Source organism: Pongo abelii, chromosome 18 (assembly GCF_028885655.2).
Source record: "Pongo abelii isolate AG06213 chromosome 18, NHGRI_mPonAbe1-v2.0_pri, whole genome shotgun sequence".
NCBI lineage: Eukaryota > Metazoa > Chordata > Mammalia > Primates > Hominidae > Pongo > Pongo abelii.
Window position 1 is genome coordinate 14,379,948 of NC_072003.2, and position 21,655 is coordinate 14,401,602.

At 39.7% G+C, this 21,655-nt stretch overlaps 1 protein-coding gene across 2 annotated transcripts in view; it reads right to left on the reverse strand.

The window, feature by feature from the left end:
- Window positions 1–885: 885 nt before the first annotated feature.
- The window catches only part of ERCC4 (ERCC excision repair 4, endonuclease catalytic subunit), a 32,182-nt gene continuing 11,412 nt past the window's right edge, over window positions 886–21,655 (reverse strand). For both annotated transcript variants that reach the window (XM_002826141.4, XM_009250485.3), the window contains exons 6-11: window positions 20,959–21,087; window positions 18,960–19,070; window positions 17,519–18,116; window positions 15,414–15,506; window positions 8,415–8,527; window positions 886–5,623 (exon numbers count right to left, since the gene is read on the reverse strand). In XM_002826141.4, coding sequence (XP_002826187.3) covers window positions 4,890–5,623; window positions 8,415–8,527; window positions 15,414–15,506; window positions 17,519–18,116; window positions 18,960–19,070; window positions 20,959–21,087 — 1,778 coding nt within the window. In that variant the 3' untranslated portion in view covers window positions 886–4,889. The remainder of the gene's footprint in view (window positions 5,624–8,414; window positions 8,528–15,413; window positions 15,507–17,518; window positions 18,117–18,959; window positions 19,071–20,958; window positions 21,088–21,655) is intronic.

A 21,655-nucleotide genomic window follows, 5' to 3' on the forward strand; every position in this document is an offset into this window, starting at 1 on the left:
ATCGCTTGAACCTGGGAGCCGGAGGTTGCAGTGAGCAGAGATCGCACCACTGCACTCCAGACTGGGTGACGGAGTGAAACTCCGTCTCAAAAAACAAAACAAAAAACCAATTTGCATTTTCTATGACATATTTGTAATCAGATACATAGAAGTGTACAGAAATGTTTCCCACTACCCCCCATAACCCCCACTGTTTCATCATGGGCTGTAATTAAGGTTTCAAATCATGGTTCCACCATTTACTACTGCGTGACCTTGAGCAAATTACTTAGCGTCTCTGTGTCTCAGTTTCATCATGTAAAACAAGATTAAATAATAGTACCTTCATGGCTTTGTTATGAGGATTAAATGAGATAATGCATAAGTGATTTAAAAAAAATGTGAGTTACAGTGCTGCTACTAAGAAGGGGTTAGTCTGCCAAAGTTTTATTCAGACACTAAAACATGTTGAGAAATAACCTGTCTCACACCTTGTTAAAAAGGGATACAGATCTACATTTTGAAGAAGCAAATGTAATTAAATCATTGAAATGAGCCAATCAGTAACCAATAATTAAACTTGTTTGAAAGATTACAATAAATTCCAGAGGTGTTGAAAGGATAATTCATTTCTTCCAACTCTGACATTAAAGGAACAAAAATGTACAAGGCAGGAGTGGCAAGGAATTCACCTTTGTTGAGCTAAGATATCCCAGGCATTGTGTTTACCACACACTCATTACAAACTGACAAATGAATATTTTCAGAAGAATAGTTTTCTTGTTTTGTTTTGTTTTCCTCCTTAAGGAGACATCATACAGAATGAAAAGCAGAAAGGAAAAATAACTAATAGTTTCAAGTCTTAGAAAGTAGGTTATCAAATGAATTAAACAGCAAAAGCAGTGGTTCAAAGAGCATTTCTGCCTTAATCGTTTATTCTGCATAACAAAAACGAAAAAAATGAAACATTTTCAGGATTTTAAATTATTACTGCTGGTGATATATGCCCTTTCACTATGCATTGTTATTTTTACTTTGCTCATAAAATACTGAGGAAAATACTGAATAAATATATATTTTATTAAACACACACAAATACAACTCTTTAAAATTCATATAAATCAGTTATGTCTCACTCCCATCCAAATTTTGGCTTATACATCTTTAAATTAAAAAAACAACAGCATAGTGGTTTAGGCTACCAAAAGCCTGGTTGATAAGGATGATTAAGTGCTGAAGTTCAGAACTGAACCAGAAATAACTATAAACCAAAATAGAAAACAAAATAATAAAGAAAAGTGATAATTCATGTCAAAGCCTGGCTTAATTTTAATATACTCCATGCTGAAAAAAGAACTTTCCTAAAATGTTGGTTTTCAAGAGGACATTTCTAGGTTAAATTGAACACAAAAGAGAATTTCCCCAAATGAGTTTTCTGAGCCAAAGGAAAATCAAATTATGCTTGCAAAACAAAAGACCAGTAATGCCTCCTCCCCGTGCCCCACTTCTCCGGATTTGCTTTAGTGTAGGTTTTCCTACTGAAGGCCATTTATTAATTCTATATTATGGGGTTTCAACGCGACCAAATCTAGACTTAACCCTTCACATCTTAGTGGGTTGATGAATGACACTATTTTCAGTCCCCTCATGAGCTGGGAAACTGTATCCAGGATGTACTCAAACACATGTAGACATACCGTCTACTGAGCTTCAGGCTGAATTAGTAATAGCTTACTGCCAAAAGGATAATATTTATGACCACTACTAAAAATGATTTCTTCTTGCACAATTTTAAGAATCAAAAGAGGCACCATGATTTAAATGAAACTTAAAATGATTTCTCACAATATCTCATATGTTCACATTTTTATACAAAAAACTTGTAAAATAGAATAATGCTGATCTAGCTTTTAGAAAAGGTTTTAAAAGAGCCAAACATGAGTTGATAAGTACACTGGATATTTACTATATAGAGAGAAAAAAAGTGAAGTTAATAAAATTATGCTGGAAAATAAATACATTAATTTTGCAACTGCATGCATCTCTAGTTCCTTTACCAAAGATTCTTAGATTGTAAAAATATTTGTACAAAAATCTAAGTAAACACTTGATGGATGTATTGAAAACTTTCCAAAACTGGAAATACATTGAAATATATTTATGTAGTTGGAAGAGGAAGTGGTAGCGAGAGGCTTTCACTTACAATGACCATTTTAGAATTCATTAGAAATTACTGTTCACAATTCAAATACATACGAGACAGTGCACCTGTCTTCAAGCGTCCAGCAGATACAAGAGCAAAGAACAGATTTGGAGAGCCATGGGGCACTGGTATTAGTGCAATTTTTAAGACTTATTTATGTTGTACTAGATAACAAGGACTGTTGAAAATGGTAGCTTTAAGAAGACCTTATTTTTTGAAAACTCAACTTGGAATGAAACCCCTTTCATAGAATATGCTATGTGAAGATGTTCCTTTTATATAATGAAACAACAATAAAAGGCAAGTGGAATTATACAAGAAGAAAAAAATAGAAACCACACACTGCAGGCAGAAGTGCTAGAATAGGGTGAAGAGACATTAATAATAATCATTATCATTTGAAGTGGTAGGTCTATTTTAATATACGCTGAACTATATTCAGTAAAACAATAAATACAAAATCGAATGTTAACGATAATGTTGTAATCATTCAAATTTTTGTTTTCCATTCTAGGGGGTATATTTTGAATCCTGGGAACAAATTAGCAGCCCAAATCTTTATTCCATCTTAAACTAATTTTTATTTCTTCTCCTTTTCCTTACCCTCCACATCATCTTAGAGTTCTACTGTAACCAATCTGGTTCTTGATACCCCTCAATTCATTCTGGTTATACCCTTGTGTAGAGTTCAAAATCCATATATACTGTTAGGTACCAATAAATCAAGATGCCAATGTGAGACGTTCAGTTCAGAAACGACAGTTAAAAATAATTTTGTTGGGTGGGTGCGGTGGCTCACACCTGTTATCTCAGCACTTTGGGAGGCCAAGGTGGGTGGATCACCTGAGGTCAGTAGTTTGAGACCAACCTGGCCAACATGGTGAAACCCTGTCTCTACTAAAAATACAAAAATTAGCTGGGTGTGGTGGTGCACGCCTATAATCCCAGCTACTTGGGAGGCTGAGGTGGGAGAACTGCTTGAACCCAGGAGGCGAGGTTGCAGTGAGCCGAGATCGTGCCACTGCACTCCAGCCTGGGCAACAGAGGGAGACTCTGTCTCAAAAAAAAATAATAATGACAATTTTCTTAAAGTTGAAGACAATTTTGTGTTACATGATCCACTGTCTATTAGTTCAAATAGTGTAGCAAACACAAAAACAGCTGATGTTGATGAAACATTAAAATACGTGATATGGCTAGCAGAACTGATGTCTATATCAGCTCCTGAGGTAGAAAATTTACTACTCATTATTTGACATGTGAACAAAAGCCAACTTAATAATGTTTAAATATAAATGTTTAAAAACTGCACAAAGATGCTGTGAATATCCTATTTGTACACTTTCGTAAAAAGCCAACTTAATCCGGAGGTTTAGAATGAGATTTTTTTCTTTATGGATTTTTAAATGTATATATTTCTTTTGAATTTTTATATATTCCAGACATTGATCTTTCATTTACCTACACTCCTTTTTATCTCAAGGCAGGAAAATCAAATCTTAAAAGCTTAGTGGGCCACTCATTGGCTTGCATTTGAGTCCTCACACAGAGAAGTAGCCACCCTGGCATAGGATAATGAGAAATGAGGAATCACAGGAAGGTGAGCTTAGGTTGTATTTCTTCTTTTCTTTTCTTTTCTTTTCTTTTTAGTAGAGACGAAGTCTCGCTCTGTCGCCCAGGCAGGGGTGCAGTGGTGGGATCTTGGCTCACTGCCAATTAGGTTGTATTTCTAGAGGATATGATGCTGGTGTCTTAGGATATAAGAGCTGGGAAACGAGGAAGTCTGAAAAAACTCTGTAACTAGCCAGCTGGACTTAGGAATCTCTGATATTAGGAGACTGAATATGTGCAAAAATTGAGAATTCTAAGAGCGCCTTCATCATTAACTTTTGCAAATAGGTAATTCATTCTGTTTTAAAAATACTAATTTGGAACAATGAAATTATAGTATACGCTACATATGTTAGGGTCATTAGAAGACTAGTCAACCAGCTGTAGAAGAGCCTGTCTTGAATGAGTAGTGGGAAGGCTCCATGAAATTTCCTTAGAGCAGACAGGCAGAAGTATGGAGCTGAAGAAAATGTGGTAGAGAGAACTGGTCAGGAATGGCAAAGAGATGTTTCTTCTCAGTGTTCCAGAAGGCTCTTTTGTAGACAAAGGGTCAGAACATGATTTCCTACACAAACATCAGTTCAAGCGTCCAGCAGACACGACAGCAAAGAACAGATTTGGAGAGCCACAGGACATTGGTATTAAGTGCAATTAAGACTGTTATTTATGTTGCACTAGATAACAAGGACTGTTAAAAATGGTAGCTTTCTTGTGCCTGCTCTTTTCCCTCCCTGCACCGTCCACGCCAGGCTTAGCATATTCCTTTCTAAATGAGATCTGTTAGGATCAGGTAAAGTTTCCACCTTCTGTAATCACCTGTAGGAACTTTACCTGATCCTGACAGACCTCATTTAAAAAGGAACATGCTAAGCCTGGCATGGACGGTGCAGGGAGGAAAAAGAGCAGGCACAGGCAACTTCAAGTGATGCCTAACTGCAGAGTTCAGAGCGGAATCCTGGCTTCTGGTCCACCGTACAATCATTAAGAGCATTGGAAAAGAATGAAATATCAAACCAATAATTAATAATGACCTATGATGTCTGGCAAGGAGTCGCTGAAAAGTACAGGCATGGGATAAGAAAACAGCCACCATTGTTCACTTTTTCCCTGTTCCTTTTGATACGACTTCCGCATAAGAGGTGTGAATGAAATCATAAAGCTGTTTGGCATTTGCAGCATTCCCCAGAATACTCGTGAGCTCGTCTTGTGACAGGGTTGCTAATTCTGCGATGTTCTTAACGTGGTGCATCAAGGAGCGGCAGTTTTTGGCATTCACCCCTGGCATTTTTAACAAGAAGTCTTGGGGACCAGGATTATACTTTTCTGACTCGGGAAGGGTTTCGGAATCTGCTGTAATGGCCAGTGCTGTCGCCGCATCAGGTTGTGGCTTACTTTGTTTCAGCTCCTCAAACAACTCCGCCGTTGCATGAGGAGAGGGGCACCAGAGAATCCGTAGTCGGGGGAAGTGAAGTGTAAGAAGAGTGAGTTTGGAACTAATGTCATTGCTGGAGATCTCCTGAAACAAGGCACCTCGGGAAGTGAGAGAGAAAGGCTTGCTAGGGTCAAACTCGATCAGAAGCACGGGACGCTTGTAGTAGCGGGACATGGAGATGCACTGGCCGTAGAGGCGGCCGTTATTTAAAGAGCCAATTAAGTCACTGATACTCTTGCGCTCCACGCACATTTCTGGAGTGAGGATGTAATCTCCGACCTCTAAAGTCACGGGTTCAATGTCAATGCCCCGACGATGGATCAGAGATGGAAGCTCACTTCGAAATTCACGCATATCCACAACTATGCTTTGCTGTGTACCATTTTGTTCCTGGCCACCTATAGAGAAAAAGTAAGTAATGTCACTGGGGAAGAATTCTCAAAGAAGGAATATAACAAAATCTAAAAATCGATGTTTCTGTTATTAACTCTGATGGATGGTTACATAATTCTATATGGTAATATACCATATAATTTCTGTATTTTCAAAAAGATTTGTTGATAAAGTAGAGGCAATTTCCCTTGAACGAAACCGAGCTAATAGGAAAGTTGGACTCTGTCAGTAGTTCCTTACTTGCAATGATTCATAAATCCACACATATCTGCTAAGGTATCCCCTCTGTAGTTTCCTCATAGCCCATTATTATTGCATTGACTACATTTTGTTGGTCAATGTATTCCCAATTCCTAGGACAAAGCCTGAGGGTAGATGCTTAAAATAGCAGCCACAGTAGATGTTAAAAATGCTCACTGAGCAAATCCAGTGATTTAGGGACTATTGTATTTATATCAGTGAGTCCAGAGATGGCGAAAGGGAAGGAGCTGGGAAAAACATGAACATCTTAGACCACAGCTTCTCACATTATAACATGCACATGAGCCACCTGGGGTCGCATTAAAAAGCAGATTCGGGCCGGGCGCGGTGGCTCACGCCTGTAGTCCCAGCACTTTGGGAGGCCGAGGTAGATGGATCACCTGAGGAAAGGAGTTTGAGACCAGCCTGGCTAACATGGTGAAACCCCGTCTCTACTAAAAATACAAAAAATCAGCCGGGTGTGGTGGCGTGCACCTGTAATCCCAGCTACTCGGGAGGCTGTGGCAGGAGAATTGCTTGAACCCAGGAGGTGGAGGTTGCAGTTAGCCGAGACTGCACCAGTGCACTCCAGCCTGGGCAACAAGGGCGAAACTCCATCTCAAAAAAAAACAAAAAACAAAAAACAAAAAACAAACAGATTCTGTATTTAGTAGGTCTGGGATCTAAGGGGTCTAAGAATCTGCATTCATAACAAAATCCCAGGTGATGCTAATGCTTCTTGTTTAAGGATCACATTTTTAAGTATCAAGGGCTGCTGTAGGCAGAATAATGGTACCCCGCAAAGATGACCACATCCAAATCCCTGCAACCTATCAATACGGTCATGTGCTGTACAACAACGTTTTGGTCAATGACAAAGTGCATGTAAGACAGTGATCCCATAAGATCACAATACTGTATTTTTATCATACCTTTCTATGTTTAGATGTGTTTACATACACAAATACTTACCATTGTGTTACAGTTGCCTAGAGTATTCAGTACAGTAACATGCTGTGTGGGTTTGTGGCCCAGGAGCCATAGGCCATACCACATAGCCTAGCTGTGCAGCAGGCTAGACCGTCTAGCTTTGTGTAAGCACGTTCTGTGATGTTCATGTAATGATGAAATCGCCTAATGACACATGTCTCAGAATGTATCTCCGTTAAGCATTTTGAGATCGGGAGATTATCTGGGTTATCTAGGTAGGCTGAAGGGTTCTCAGAAGTGAAAGATGGAGGCAGGATGATCAGCGAAGAGAGGATGCTATGCTACTGGCTTTGAAGATGGAGGATGGGGCTATAAGCTAAGGAAATCAGGTGGCCTCTAGAGGCTGGAAAAGGCCAGGAAAGGGATTCTCCCCTAGAGCCGGAGGAATGCAGCCATGCCAATATCTTGATTTTAGCCTTGTGAAACCCATTTGGACTTTGAACCTGCAGAACTGTAACATAATAAAATGTGTGCTGTTTTGAGCCACTAAGTCTGGGGTAATTCGTTATAGCAGCCATAGGCAACTAATATGAAGGCGTGGAGAACTGACCTCTAAGGACAGACTTCTACGAACAGCTCTCTGTGTGGTACCCATACTGCCTTACATTCTGTCGTTCTTCATGAAATGTCAACAACCTGGTTGATTTTTCAAAGAATCTTCTTTGAACAAGACACAGAGGCTCTGAGGCAATGTTTCCCAAAGTATGGTCCAAAAACTACTTCCATCAGAAGCCCCTGAGCTGCTAGCTCCATTTCACATCCACTGAGTCGGAATTTCTATGAATTGAGGGCTATGAATCTACAGTTTTAACAACCATCTGAGGTTATTCTAAAGTCTACTAAATTCTGACACCCACTGCTCTAACTGTACTTGGCCTCACCGGTTAAACCAACTCAATCGTATTGCTTTTCTCATGCCACCTGGCTGAAATCAGCTGCTGGCATAGGAAAATAGGAATTGGGGAAATGGGAAAATGGTGACTTCTGGATCACAGTGCACTCGGAATTCAGCAGGTCTTGGTGGCATGCCACAGTTCGGACACTGCACAGCAGTGCGTACCAGACACCGGGTATCTGGGGAGCTACCAAGAAGAAATGAATACAGAAGGAGAGGAGGAGTGTATGCACCCCACCTATGTATACAACTAAGGGGAGAAGCAGAGGAGGGAAGGAGAAACTTCCTTTAACTACTCTGAGTTAAACTGGCTTTTTAGGTTGAGATAAGAACCTAATCACCGTTTAACAAAGTTTATTTGCAAAAGTACATTCTGAGTCTCAACCAACCAAATGTAAAGGAAATGCTGGAACATAACCCATTCTAAGCTGGGGTGCCTAAAACTCAACCTCACATGATTTGCAGATGACACAGTGCCTTCACTCTGGGGAGGACACATGGTTAGTGAATAGCAGAGCTGAGATTAGAGTAGGGAAGTACACATACTCTCCTTGGCCCAACCCCCATTTTTAAGAGTTTGTTAATACAGACCAAGCCTTGGCAGAGTAACTCTGGAACTTCACAGCCCCCTTTGCAGGCAATGGAGGTGCCTGACAAAGTGCAGGACTCACCGGCTTTCCGAGTGTCAGTGGAAATATCTGCAGACGCTGTGCCTCTTACTAGGTCTAGGTTTGTTTCATCTCTGCCTTCTCTTTCTTCAGGGACAACCATGCTCGCTTTTTCCCTGCGGGAGAAAACACTGTCAACACTTTTGAAACGAATTTCAAAATTCTAGATTTTATTGTGTGTAAATTGTAGTATTGAAAATGATCTACATGATGATAGCTGTAAGAGAAAAAAAAAAAAAAAACAAACAAGGAATATATTAGAAGTAAATATGCCAAGACAAATGATGGGTAAAGGAAGTAGAAAAAGTTAGTAAAAAGTACCTTGGTCGGGTACTAGTTCTCGATTTTCCAGAGTAAAAAAAGCAGTTGTTTATTTTGACTTTATATTCAAATATTTAAGAAACAACATAAGCATGTCAAAAAATGCCACATGTTAAAAATGCCACCGAGAGATTCCTGAGACTGTTTGTAAGGTTAAAGTGTTATTGATGTTAAAATGTAAATCATTTATATTCAAACATTTTCTGGGTAATCATAAATAGGGGTGGTTAAAAATCATTAAGAAACTAAAAAACATATACGATAGAATTTTGATTTTAAAAACTCCAGGTGGAAGGTCCCATTAAACACCCTGAGTTTTAAAGGAAAATCAAGATCAAGATTTTGAAACAGATATAAGAAATCAAATTTCTATCAGAGATTAAAACAAAAAATCAACAGCTCAGGTTAGGCCTTGGGGGCAGCATTCATCACTCACTCATGCATTTATTGAAAAACATTGATGGCGTGTTCCTGTGTGGTGCTCTAACTGTGATCGCGCGAGAATTCCTGTCTTCAAGGTGGCTCATGTCTCATACGGTGGATCTAGAGGACGGTACAGTCGCAACTAACATTCGCAGTTTGGAACTACATCATGACAAGATCCTCAAGAATCACAGAAAGAGGAAGCCAGGTTTGCGGCAGCCTTATTTTTCAAAATTGATAAAGTAGGTTATAATTAATTCTGCCAGGTATGACAGAAAAGATGTGTAAGCTGAGTCTCTTCCCTCCTTGGCTTCGCAACTGAGTCGAGGGAACAAAGCAAACATGAGAAGAAAAAAAAAAAACAACTGGAACTGAGGAACTGCGATAAAAGAGACTAAGGTGAGGGGAATAGAAGAGGAACCATCAATATTAATTAATTTCAACAAGGGTTAAAACAACCAAGATTTTCCCATTGATAGGGTCTGGCTGGGTCCCCACCCAAATCTCATCTTGAATTCATAGTTCCGATAATCCCCATGTGTCCTGGAAGGGACCTGGTGGGAAGTGATTGAATCACGGGGGTGGTTTCCCCCATGTTATTCTCACGATAGCGAGTGAGTTCTCACGAGATCTGATGGTTTTATAAGTGTCTGGCATTTCTCCCGCTGGCACTCATTCTCTCTCCTGCTGCCATGTGAAGAAGGACAAGTTTGCTTCCCCTTCTGCCATGATTGTAAGTTTCCCAAGGCTTCCCCAGCCATGTGAAACTTGTGAATCAACTAAACCTCTTTTCTTTATAAATTACCAAGTCTGGGGTATTTCTTCATAGCATCATGAAAATGGACTAATATACCCATTAGAGGAAATGAAATCAGAGGGTCCAATTCTTCAACCACTCTGGATAAATATTTTAGAGCAGGGTATCACTAGAAGATACTACTAAAGAACAGAAATTGTAATTTAAAATTTTATACTATTTGAAACAACCTATAAATGCAAATATATTATTAGTACAAATTTTATAACTAGATTACAAGAGGGCAGACAATGGTTTCAGTTCCATGTTTTGTCTCATTATTCTCAATACCAGACTCAAGCGCTACCTGCTGAAAGGCCCTTTGCAATGGCAATGGCTCTGGCTGCCACTCATTACCACTCCATTCTGTCTATTGCACTCTGGTTAGGACAAAGGGCAAACCATTCAAAAAAATTACTGCTCTTCTATTTTTCCTTAACATTCATTTGGTATTATTATGTTGTGTCCCCCACTTTGTTTCTACTTGTTACACTGGCTAAGCTGTATATCACACATGGGATCATCCCAATTTCCTGATTAATTTGTAATCTGTATAATCTTAGGGGGTTAGAGTACAGATTCTGGCTCCAAAGTGTGTGGATCTGAAACCATTTACTGGCCACGTGACCTTAGGCAAGTCATTTCATGGCTCTATACTTCAACTTCTTTACTGGTCAAATGAGGATAATAATTTAAAAACTTACCTCAAAAGACTGTTATGAGGATTACATAACATATGCAAGGCGCTCAGAACAGTGCCTGGCACCTAGTAAGCACTATATAAATGTTAGGTGTTATTATTACTGTACTTTTCTTATAACGTGGTAATCTCTTTGTCTAATTATCCATGATTATGCTAAAAAACTGAAGATTTGCTTTCAAATAATTCCACAATTGTCTCCATTAATAGCTACAGAAAACAGCTAGTTTACCACTAAATGTTATAACTTAACTACAAGTCGAATGTGAGAAAAAATATATTCGAGATGAAACCTGGACTATGAAGAAAATAAGCCTTCCTAACCAGTAATTCAGTTTAACAGAAATGTATCATAATTATAAACAGCCAGTCTCTTGCTTTCAACATGTGGCATAATTATCCAAGTTCCCCTATGTGACAGATACGAAACAACAATTAAAAAATTCAGATTCCTATTTCTGCTTAAAGCACCACGCTTTCCTATGTTTGCTTTAGTATCTTCAATGGTATTTTTATTAAAATTTATTTTATTTTAATTTTTAAACAAATTGAGATGGGTTCTCACATGTTGCCCACGGTGGTCTTGAGCTCCTGGGCTCAAGTGATCCTCTCGCCTTGGCCTTCCAAGGTGCTGGGATTACAGGCGTGAGCCACTGCGCCCAGTCTTCAATGTTATTTGAATAGCATGTACAACATAATCCTATGCCAACATAGGAAAGTAGCACTGAACTAGAAGTCTCTTCCAATGGGCATTTACTTAAGCCCTCATGCTAGCCCATTTTGTGATCATATTTTCAAAAAGTAAAATTTCAAATAATCTTACCCTTTCCTTTGAAAAGCAGTGACCTCCTCAAAGCTATGTATACTGAGGATGTTATTACTAAGTTTTCTACCCAGGGAGCTAAAATGCTCCCTGGGTAAAATAAAATTATTATGATATTTAGCAGTGTAATCTTTTCCTCTTTACCTGTTATCTGTAATCTACAGATCTTTAATCCAGCTAAAAATCCTTTCACTGTCAGTTCACCTGATTTCTTCCTTTCTGGTTATTTTAAAAAGCCACAACTGCTTTTGTTCTTACAACATCACCCATGGAGGTCTTGGTAAAAGCACATTGTCTCATCTTCATATTAAATTTTTCTCTTAAGTACACAGTGCAAATGTTTTTTGAACAATGCACTTTAAATACGTTTTTGCTTTGCAAAAGAAGCACCTCTCAAATTTCCCAAGTTTCTTGGGAAAGTAAGTATCTTAAAATTCTAAATAGTGCAACTATCTGATTGACTGCTGGGTAAAATGGGAAGATCTTATTTATGACAAGTAGACAATCATCATTGAAAGCATTAAAAAATTATGCCAGATAATAGATAAAATTATGTTAAAACCTGGCGCAGAAATTTTTCTATGGATTGAAATGTGGGAGAGTCCATGTTCCAGGTTCTGCTGAGTGAGGTTTTCCAGTATGTATAAGGCTAATGCACATCTTGTCACTGAGTCCTCTGATGTGTAGAAGCAGGTGCACAATCAGGAATGGCATGGGATCTGATACCTTACTACTATCTACTAAAAGTGCTCTTTTCTAGATTAGATTCCCTGATGCACTGGAGAAGAGGCAGCTGCATGAAGACAGCGAAGCAAGACACTCACCTACTCAGGTGATGTCTTCCTCCCATTCTATCAGGCTCCTCTGGCTCTAACGCTGTGCAGGAAAGGATTAACTGAGCAGGCCTGGGTTGCTCAAACTCTGCATGTTTCCAAGAAAGGCTTCACTCCTCAACACTGGCTCTTGGTCAGCTCCTGGGAGATGAGCTCTGAGCCCCTGGAGTATTCTCCCTGATAAGAAGGTTTTTATATGCCTGAGGCCTTGGGTCACAATGTGCCAGTTGGATCAGAAAACTGACGATGTGATTTACGGTAAATGTCTGTTGTTGCTTTGGGGGCTGGAGTCTGAGGAGCTGTAGCCAGCCATGGAGGTACTCTGTGTCTATGTGACTCAGCTCAGTAAAAATGTGGGGCCTCAAGGCTCAGGTGAGTTTCCCTGTTGACAACACTTTGCATGTGTGGTCACACACTGTTGCTGGGAGGACTCAGCACATCCATGTGACTCCACTGCGAGAGGACACCTGGAAGCTTAGGCCTGGTTTTTCTTGGACTTTGCCCCATGTGCCTTTTCCCTTTGCTGATTTTAATCGGTCTCCTTTTTTTTTTTTGAGACGGGGGTCACTCGGTTGCCCAGGCTGGAGTGCAGTGGCACGATCTAAGCTCACTGCAACCTCCACCTCCTGGCGTTTGAGTGATTCTCCCACCTTAGCCTCCTGGGTAGCTGGGATTACAGGCATGCGCCACCACTCCTGGCTAATTTTTGCATTTTTAGTAGAGACAGGGTTTCACCATGTTGGCCAGGCTGGTCGTGAACTCCTGACTTCAAGTGATCTGACCACCTTGGCCTCCCAAAAGTGCTGGGATTACAGGCGTGAGCCACTGCATCCAGTCTTAATCTGTATCCTTTTGCTGGGAGAAACTGTATTGCGAGTATAACAGCTTTTCTGACTCATGTGAGTTCTTCTAGTGAATCATCGAGCCTGAGGATGATCTTGGGGAACCCTGACATGAACACTGAAAACCCAATCTGAGTATTTTAGCTCTGTGCACTCATTTCTATCTAGGTGACAATTATTTTAATGAGCGAAAACTTGGGCAAAGGCTGTTCTAAAAAGAGTGAAGGAATGGTCAGGAGGTACTGGCCCACATCCAGTATCACCAATTCTTTGATTCTATCTCCCAAATCTCTCTCAAATCTGTCTTCTTTCCTCCATTAACCTAATCTTGGCTACCACCTTCTCTCATCAGACTGCACTAGCATTCTGACTGGTTTCCACACTCACTCACTCCTCAGCTTGACGCCAGAGAGAGCCTTTATGAACATCCTTAAGTCACTTTCCTACTTAGAATGCTTCAGTGCGGTCTTACTGCCCGTGAAGCCCTAAATCCTTCACAGGGCCTCTTGTACCTGGGAGCCTTCATACACACCTTTGTTCAACGTAACCCCCTTTCCACCCCATCTGCCTAGTATCAGCTTGAATATCACTTCCTCAGGGAAGCGGTTCCTGATCAGCTTGTGGTCTGGGTGAGGTCTTTGACGTACTCTCCTATTACACCCTCTTCTTTTACCTTTGCAGCCAGCAGTGCTCTGTATACTTCTACTTATTACAATATTTATAATAATTTAATGTCTGTCTTTTCCACTAAAGGGTAAGTTCCAGGAGGGCAGAAGCTTTTTCTGCTCACTTGTAACCTCAGCACTTTAATATTAGCACAGGGTCTGGCACATACCAGATGCTTAATAAATATCTGTTTACTATTTGAGCCTTGTGGCATGAAGGTCTAGAAGACAAAGAGTAAGACAGAGAAGAGCAAAGAGCCTGGAACAAGAGGCGGCTGGTATAATGCCTGGTGTGTTATAACACGATTTCTGAACTAGGTTTTTGAAAAATATATACACCCACATATACGACATAAACAATCCCATAGAGCACATTGGTAGGAAACATATTTTCACAGGCTGAGAGGACTGAGCAATACTTGTATGACTAGTAGCTGGATGAATCCACGGCCAAGGCATGTCACCATTCGAGAGGATGTAAAGGGAAAAGAGGGGACTGCCCATGTACCATGCTGACCCCCATCGTGGGACTCTATGCCACTGATTCAGCAAATACCCCCATTTCCAAGAATTCTTCTCCTGGGCTATCCAGGTTATATGTATATTTTGCACATACACTGAGAACCCGCAGCCACCACTGTAGAATGGTTATCCATTTTTAAATTCGGCCTAGGGTCCTGGCAGGTTGACTACTGCTAAAAATAATTTCTGCCCTCCATTGCCAAAGTCTGAGGCTTGGAAGATTGGTCTGGCCCAGCCCACTCCGTCCAGGCCATGGTCTCTGCTGATCTAACTTTCTCTGGCTCAGCTCTGTGATGCCCCATCCAGCCCTTGCCCTGGCTTCTGAGGCCCTTAGAGATCATCTGGCCCATCTTCCCACACCAGGCTGCAATCTCCTTGACAATATCCCTGGTGGGTGGTTATCAGATTTCTCGAATGCCTTCAGGGCAAGAGGTAGCCAACCAGTTTGTGAACATCTCACCATTTTCCTTTCGTAAAATGGAAAGACATTTTCTACTTGGATTTGGAATAGTACCAGATACTCATTCTTAAAAACATACACGTGTATGTCCAGACAAACAACACACTTCCTAAGAAATATTTTCCCAGAGTGATTCTATTGATGGTGATCGTAACTGGCTGTGTTGTAAAAGCATTTTCCAATAAACAGTAAAGCAGCCACCCACCCACGGACAATGGAAATTTTACAAGGAGAAAAAAAAATCATTCAAAGTAGGGGAGAATATTGTGCATAAGGCAGGGAGGAGGGAGATTTACTAACATATTTCTTAGAAAAATAGTATTGTAGCTATATTTCTGGTGTTTTATCATACTGCTTCATAAACAGAAAAGCAGTTGTCTTTGTTACATTTCTAATATTCTATTAAACAAACCACTGAAAAGCAACTGGAGATGAAGGAAAAGAGGGGGAAGAGAAAAAGGAGGCATGTGCGGAGGTCTACACTGGAGGACAATTCAGACCACAGGTTTATCTCAATGTGATCCTCTCCAACTTCTTCCTTGCCCCATCCTTCCTGAGCAGGGCTATCCGATATTCCCCCATCCAGAGGTTTCCAATATAGATTTTCTGTGTATTACCTTATGAGTTTTTCAAAAGCTTCCTTTTCTTTCCGCAAAGCAGTGAGATAGCGTTGTTCCTCAGTTGAACCTCCGTATATAAGAAAGTAAACCCTGCATGTTAAGACAGAACTTTTAGGTTGGAAAAACAGCATTTTTAATCCCTGAAAGGAACAACAGAACATGTGAAATCAGCAACCTAGAGTGCTCAAATAATAAATATTTGACTAAGAATCAAAGGTTTCATTTATCACATACTAGCCCAAATTAAGCTACCTAAACCCCACCTGTTAAAGGTCTCGTTACCACACAGGGCATTTTTTATTTTCTTTTGCCAAAAGGAAGAAAAGAGTTTAGGTAAACACTGAAATATAACTAGAGGGATAGAATAATTCTTTGCTCATAACTATAAACAAACAGAAAAAACACAAATTTTAGAGGCTTCTCCAATTCTTTCTTTGCACCTCTGCCAAACAATCATTTAAAAAGTTGGATAGTAGTTATGAAAACCAGCCTATGAACATTTTTTTTTATTCATGTCTTAACAGAATACAGCGGTCACACATTTTATATAAATACACAGGCACAGAAGACATATGGATTACATCAGGCATCTCAAAGAATAATTTGATCTACTTTCTCTTAGAAAAGGCCTGCTTTTTAGGCTGGGCATGGTGGCTCACACCTGTAATCCCAGCACTTTGGGAGGCTGAGGTGGGAGGATCACTTGAGCTCAGAAGATCAGCCTGGGTAATATAGTGAGACTCCATCTCTACCAAAAAAAAAAAAAATTAGTTGAGCATGCTGGCACATGCCTGTAGTCCCAGCCACTTGGGGCTGATGTGGGAGGATCACGTGAGTCAGGGAAAGAGGTGTTGAGGCTGCAGTGAGCCGTGATTGCAACACTGCACTCCAGTCTGGGCATCTGGGCAAGACTCTGTCTCAAAAAAAAAAAAAAAAAAAGGAAAAATAAAAAAGGCCCGCTTTTCCATCTTGTTTGTTGCTAAGAGAGCTGAATTAAGCACCTCCTCTGTCCCTTTGCTTCACCTTCAGTCAAAGCTATTTTCCTTTTTGAGCCTTGGTTTTTCTTTTAGCTGTTATCTTCCTAGATGATAATTCTTTGAAGTGTAAACAGAGAAAAGATCATTGGGTAATGAGTCAAGAGACTCAGCTCTTCCACGGATGTGTCATGTGGCCAAGGCCAAGTCAGTCACCATTTCTGGGCCTCAGTTTCCCGTTGATAGAGTAAGTGGTTGAACTCCCAGGTCCCTTCTAACATTTTGCTCCCAAATATCACACTATTCTGTTCTCAGGCAAGAAAGAAGTTTGGTGTACATAAGCTTTCTACAAAGTTGATCAACAGCACAGTACAAAAAATTTACCAGCCTATAATTATTTTACCAGCCTCATCTAATCTCTTCATCCTGCATTATTTCTGATCCAGCTCCTCCATTCATCTCTACTCTGAAAAGCTGTGTTAGTTAAAATGCTAGGGGAAGGTTTCTTTTGGCTCCGTTTTTGGTTCAGACTGAGTTCAGGATATTAATTTTGCTGTTTATTTCCCCTCAGATAATTGGAAAGCCAGAACACTATCTTCTTTGGGAGGCATCATTTTCTCATCTGATATTTCTGTAGATGTTTCATCTGATATTTCTTGAAACTCAAGAAAACCTAGTACAGTAATTCCCCCAACACTTTAGTTTTATGTGGATGTAATTTAGAGTTATTTCTTAAAATTTATAGGAAAGACATTTTAGAAGATTAAAATTACTTAGCCGAGTCACAGTTACATTAACTTTTGTTAGAAATTAGAATATTATGCATTTCCCAGACTTTTTCAGATACAGTACCCCATACACTGCAAACCAATACCCAAAGAATAAAGGCCAGAATGCACAGCAGCATGTAACGAGAACATGAGCAGTCCCCTTGGTTTGTTGTTCTGCTGTGACACTTGACATCCTTCCTATCCAACTTCCCAGATTCATCAGGAAGCAAAATAAGGTTTCATAAACATAAGCAGCATCGTAACGGATATTAAAGAAAACTAACATGCAACTGGTATACTTTCTGGGTTACATCCTAAAGAACTGTGTAACTGAAAGCTGTGATTCTTTATAACTTGCCTCAGAGGTTTCCCAGGCCTACTCGCCCTGTAAATTTCAAGCTGCCGAACAAAGGTTAGCTCTGCGTCATAAAGAACCACATATCTTGGCTCCACTTCATGTAGTACCCTTGTCAGAGCATAGGGGTCGCTACAACCCAGAAGCGGATGGATGATAGTGAGAGGTTCTTTCAGGATTCCATAAGCAGCATCCGATGACAAATTTACATCAAATTCTTCATGCTTAATTTCTTTCAGGCAGCTTTCTGGGCTACTGCTTATTTCTCGACGATATCCTTCCTCGACATCTCCTTCCTCTTCCAGTTCTTCAGGTTTTCCTACCATTTGAGTTAAGGTCAACTTCCGTTTTTTCTTTTTGAGGGTCCTTTCTTTGGTAGAAGCTCGTTCTTTGTTTTGGGGGTCTTTAGGTCTTTTGTGAGATTTCCTAATGCTCTTTGAACTGTCTTCCTTCCTAAATTTCATCCAGACTTCTTCAGCTTTGCTATCCTTCTCATAGGTTTTCCTGTAGAGCCTCAATAAGAAGGCCTCAGCTCCAAGAGTGATATAGTCTCTCAGCTGGGAACATGTTCGGTCATCACTTGCACAAATCAGTACTTGACCTGAAAATAGAAAGCAACATTATGTTACTATTACCTCACTTGTCCTCCTAGTTTCCCTGTGCCCCCTTATTCCTTCACCCGAAGGGAAGACGTCTTACCCTTTGGTATTAAAGATCCACAATTTACAAACTATTTAAAAAAGGGTCTTAGGTATTGATCAAATGCTTTCTCCTCTCTGGCAAGATTACTTAAATCTTTTCAGTAAAGTTGAAGCCAGACTATTTAATCTTATGAAAGTACAACTGTGGTGTAATGGGGCTTTAAAGAAGTTCTTTTTAATTAATATTTTTTTCCAGAGGATCTTATATACGCCTAAATTAATTCCAAATGGATTTTTCCTCTTTTGTGAATTGTCTTAGTCTCCTCTGCCAATTTAGACAATGTCTTCAGTTTGTACCAGCTCATTACATATTAAAGTAATAGAAGAGTTGAGGCTTCTTTGGAAAGATACTTGGCTGAGGATATAAAACAGGAGACCCATTAGTTTATTCCTTGGGGATTCCAGATTTAAAGCTTGGTGAATATATGTAGAGATTAGCTCAATCTTTAAATAGAAGTCCTAAGAACCCAACTAGTGAAAAAACCTGCTTTCATGAATATACAATGATTCAACCTAGAGAAAATTACATCAAACGAACAGAAATGAGGTTGCCACTAGGATCTCAGTGTTCATTTGCCATCTATTTGTCTACATTTTATAGATAAAATAGCAGGGTTTTAAAACAGAGACAGGGTTTCACCATGTTGGTCAGGCTAGTCTTGAACTACTTTTAAAGAGCTAATTAAATTAGGACTCATTTGATAGATTTTGGAAGCAAATGTTTTCATCTCCTTTTTTCCTACCTGGACCACCAAGAGCTTCACTCTCCTTATTTTCTGCCTCAATTTCTTTTAATACTTCAGTCAGTGCCTCCCACTTTGGGTTGCTTTCTAGGACCAGTTCCTTTTTTGTTTCTGTAGAGAAATAAAAATATCTCATTCTATGTGATAATATTTACCCATAAAAGTCTTCCAAAGGCTTTTAAAACAACAGATAACATGAGCATCAGTACATATGCCCATTTATTTAAGCTTTCTTTATAATGTTAGATGGAATCTGCTTTCCTGAAAAAGATCTACTTAAGGTGTAAATGAAAGATACTTCAAACCACTAATATGGCTTTCAAAATGCCTTGGTAGAAAGTTATACGCATGGTCACTAATGAGAGACCATTCCATGTTAGTTGTTTCTGTGACATTATATGTAAGCAGCTATACAAAACAAAGGCATCGGTACAGAATGACAGTATTTATTATTTCTAAAATCCCCATGACTTTCATAATCCTGAACATGGATAAAAGTAGACAACAATTAAATTTTTTGTTTCTATAAGCATTCAAACACAAACACAACAATAATATATTCAATTAAGTTTTATTTAAAAAGATTTTTTTTTAAGACGAAGTTTCACTCTTACTGCCCAGGCTAGAGGCAATGGCATGATCTTGGCTCATTGCAACCTCTGCCTCCTGGGTTCAAGCAAGTCTCCTGCCTCAGCCTCCCAAGTAGCTGGGATTACAGGCATGTGCCACCACTCCCGGCTAATTTTGTATTTTTAGTAGGGACAGGATTTCACCATGTTGGTCAGGCTAGTCTCGAACTCCTGACCTCAGGTGATCCGCCTGCCTTGGCTTCCCAAAGTACTGGGATTACAGGCATGAGCCACCGTGCCCGGCCTCAATTAAGTTTTGAAACAGACCTTTAAACTAGGCAGAAAGCAGGCATTAACCCTATCCCATGCCTTAAAAAACTAGTGATATTTACGGTATCACTAGATAGATGCTGGAATAAAACCCATATTTGCCTCTTTCTAGTATATTTATGTTGCTTAAAAATTAAAAAGGATATTCAAATATTCCATCCTGACTTTATTTATTAGTTTTGAGACACAGTCGTACTCTGTCACCCAGGCTGGAGTACAGTGGTGTGATCATATCTTGGTGTAACCTTGAACTCCTGGGCTCCCCTCAGCCTCTCAAGTAGCTGAGATGATAAGTGCACATCACCTCACCAGGCTACTTTAAAAGCTTTTTTTTTTTTTTGAGATGGAGTCTCACTCTGTTGCCCAGGCTGGAGTGCAGTAGTGTGATCTCAGCTCACTGCAACCTCTGCCTCCTGGGTTCAAGTGATTCTCCTCCCTCAGCCTCCTGAGTAGCTGGGATTACAGGTGCCCGCCACCACGCCTGGCTAATTTTTGGTATTTTTAATAGAGACGGGGTTTCACCATGTTGGCCAGGCTGGTCTCAAACTCCTGACCTCAGGTGATCGGCCTGCCTCAGCCTCCCAAAGTGCTGGAATTACAGATGTGAGGCACTGAGCCCGGCCTTAAAATTTTTTCTGTAGAGATGGAGTCTTGCTTTGTTGCCCAGGATGGTCTTGAACTCCTGGGCTCAAGCAATCCTCCTGCCTCGGCCTCCCAAAGGGCTGGGATTATAGGTGTGTGCCACCATGCCCCAACTTCACTCTGACTCAAAAATAATAATTACTTTCAAGTTTTAAAAAAATCAATATATAGCTCCTTATGTAGCATACTTTTGATCGATATTTGGCATCTGTTATTTGGAACCCCTGGGCAATAGATTGCAAGACTTGCCTTGCTGTATACTTCGACATACATTACACATATACTTTACATATATACTTTCGACATACATTACACGTTACATATAACAAACATACATACATTTATCTTCAAGGAACACACTTTTCACATGGCCAAAGACGACTTTAAATTGCACTTTAAATTTCCATACCAAATACTGAAATAAAAAACACATTTAAAGACTTAACCCTATAAGATACCTTGCCCTTCTTTAATTTCCATTTTTTCAGATATTTTTTCTTTTTTACTCATTTTGGCATCTGGAAGATGATAAACCCTGGCTCGAGCATTTATAAACATCGAGGTGCTGGAGTCAAGAAACAGCCAACCTAATATGAAAAGTTAAAAGAAAAAGTGCCATCAATTTATGGTTAATTTAAAACAGTCTCTGATGGTCACATGACCTACCTATGTAACTGGCTGTCATCCTGTCTTCCTGCCAATCACACCTCCTCCCACTACTGTGATCTGTCACTGTTCAGCTAGACCAGTGCTTTTCTGGGTGTGGTCCATGAACTCCCAGGGGTCCCCAAGATGTTTTCAGGGCTATGTGATGTCAGAACTTTTCTCATAACGATACTATGACATTATTTGACTTTTTTCACTGTGTTGACACTTCCAGTGATGGTGTAAAAGCAAGTTATTTTAATATTTGCAATGTTGTTAATAGGAATTTGCTGTTATTTAAGAATAAAATTGGAGGTCATTTAAAACAGCTTCTTTGGTTTACTGGAAAGTAATAATTTATAGTAAAATATGTGGATTGGCATATAAGCATCACTCAGACTTTTGCAGTTATACAGTAAGTGATTATCTCTTATTTTAACTATAATCAAGAAGAAAATAAATAACATTTTTTACTTTGAAATGACAACATTTGGATATCTACAGGTAGGA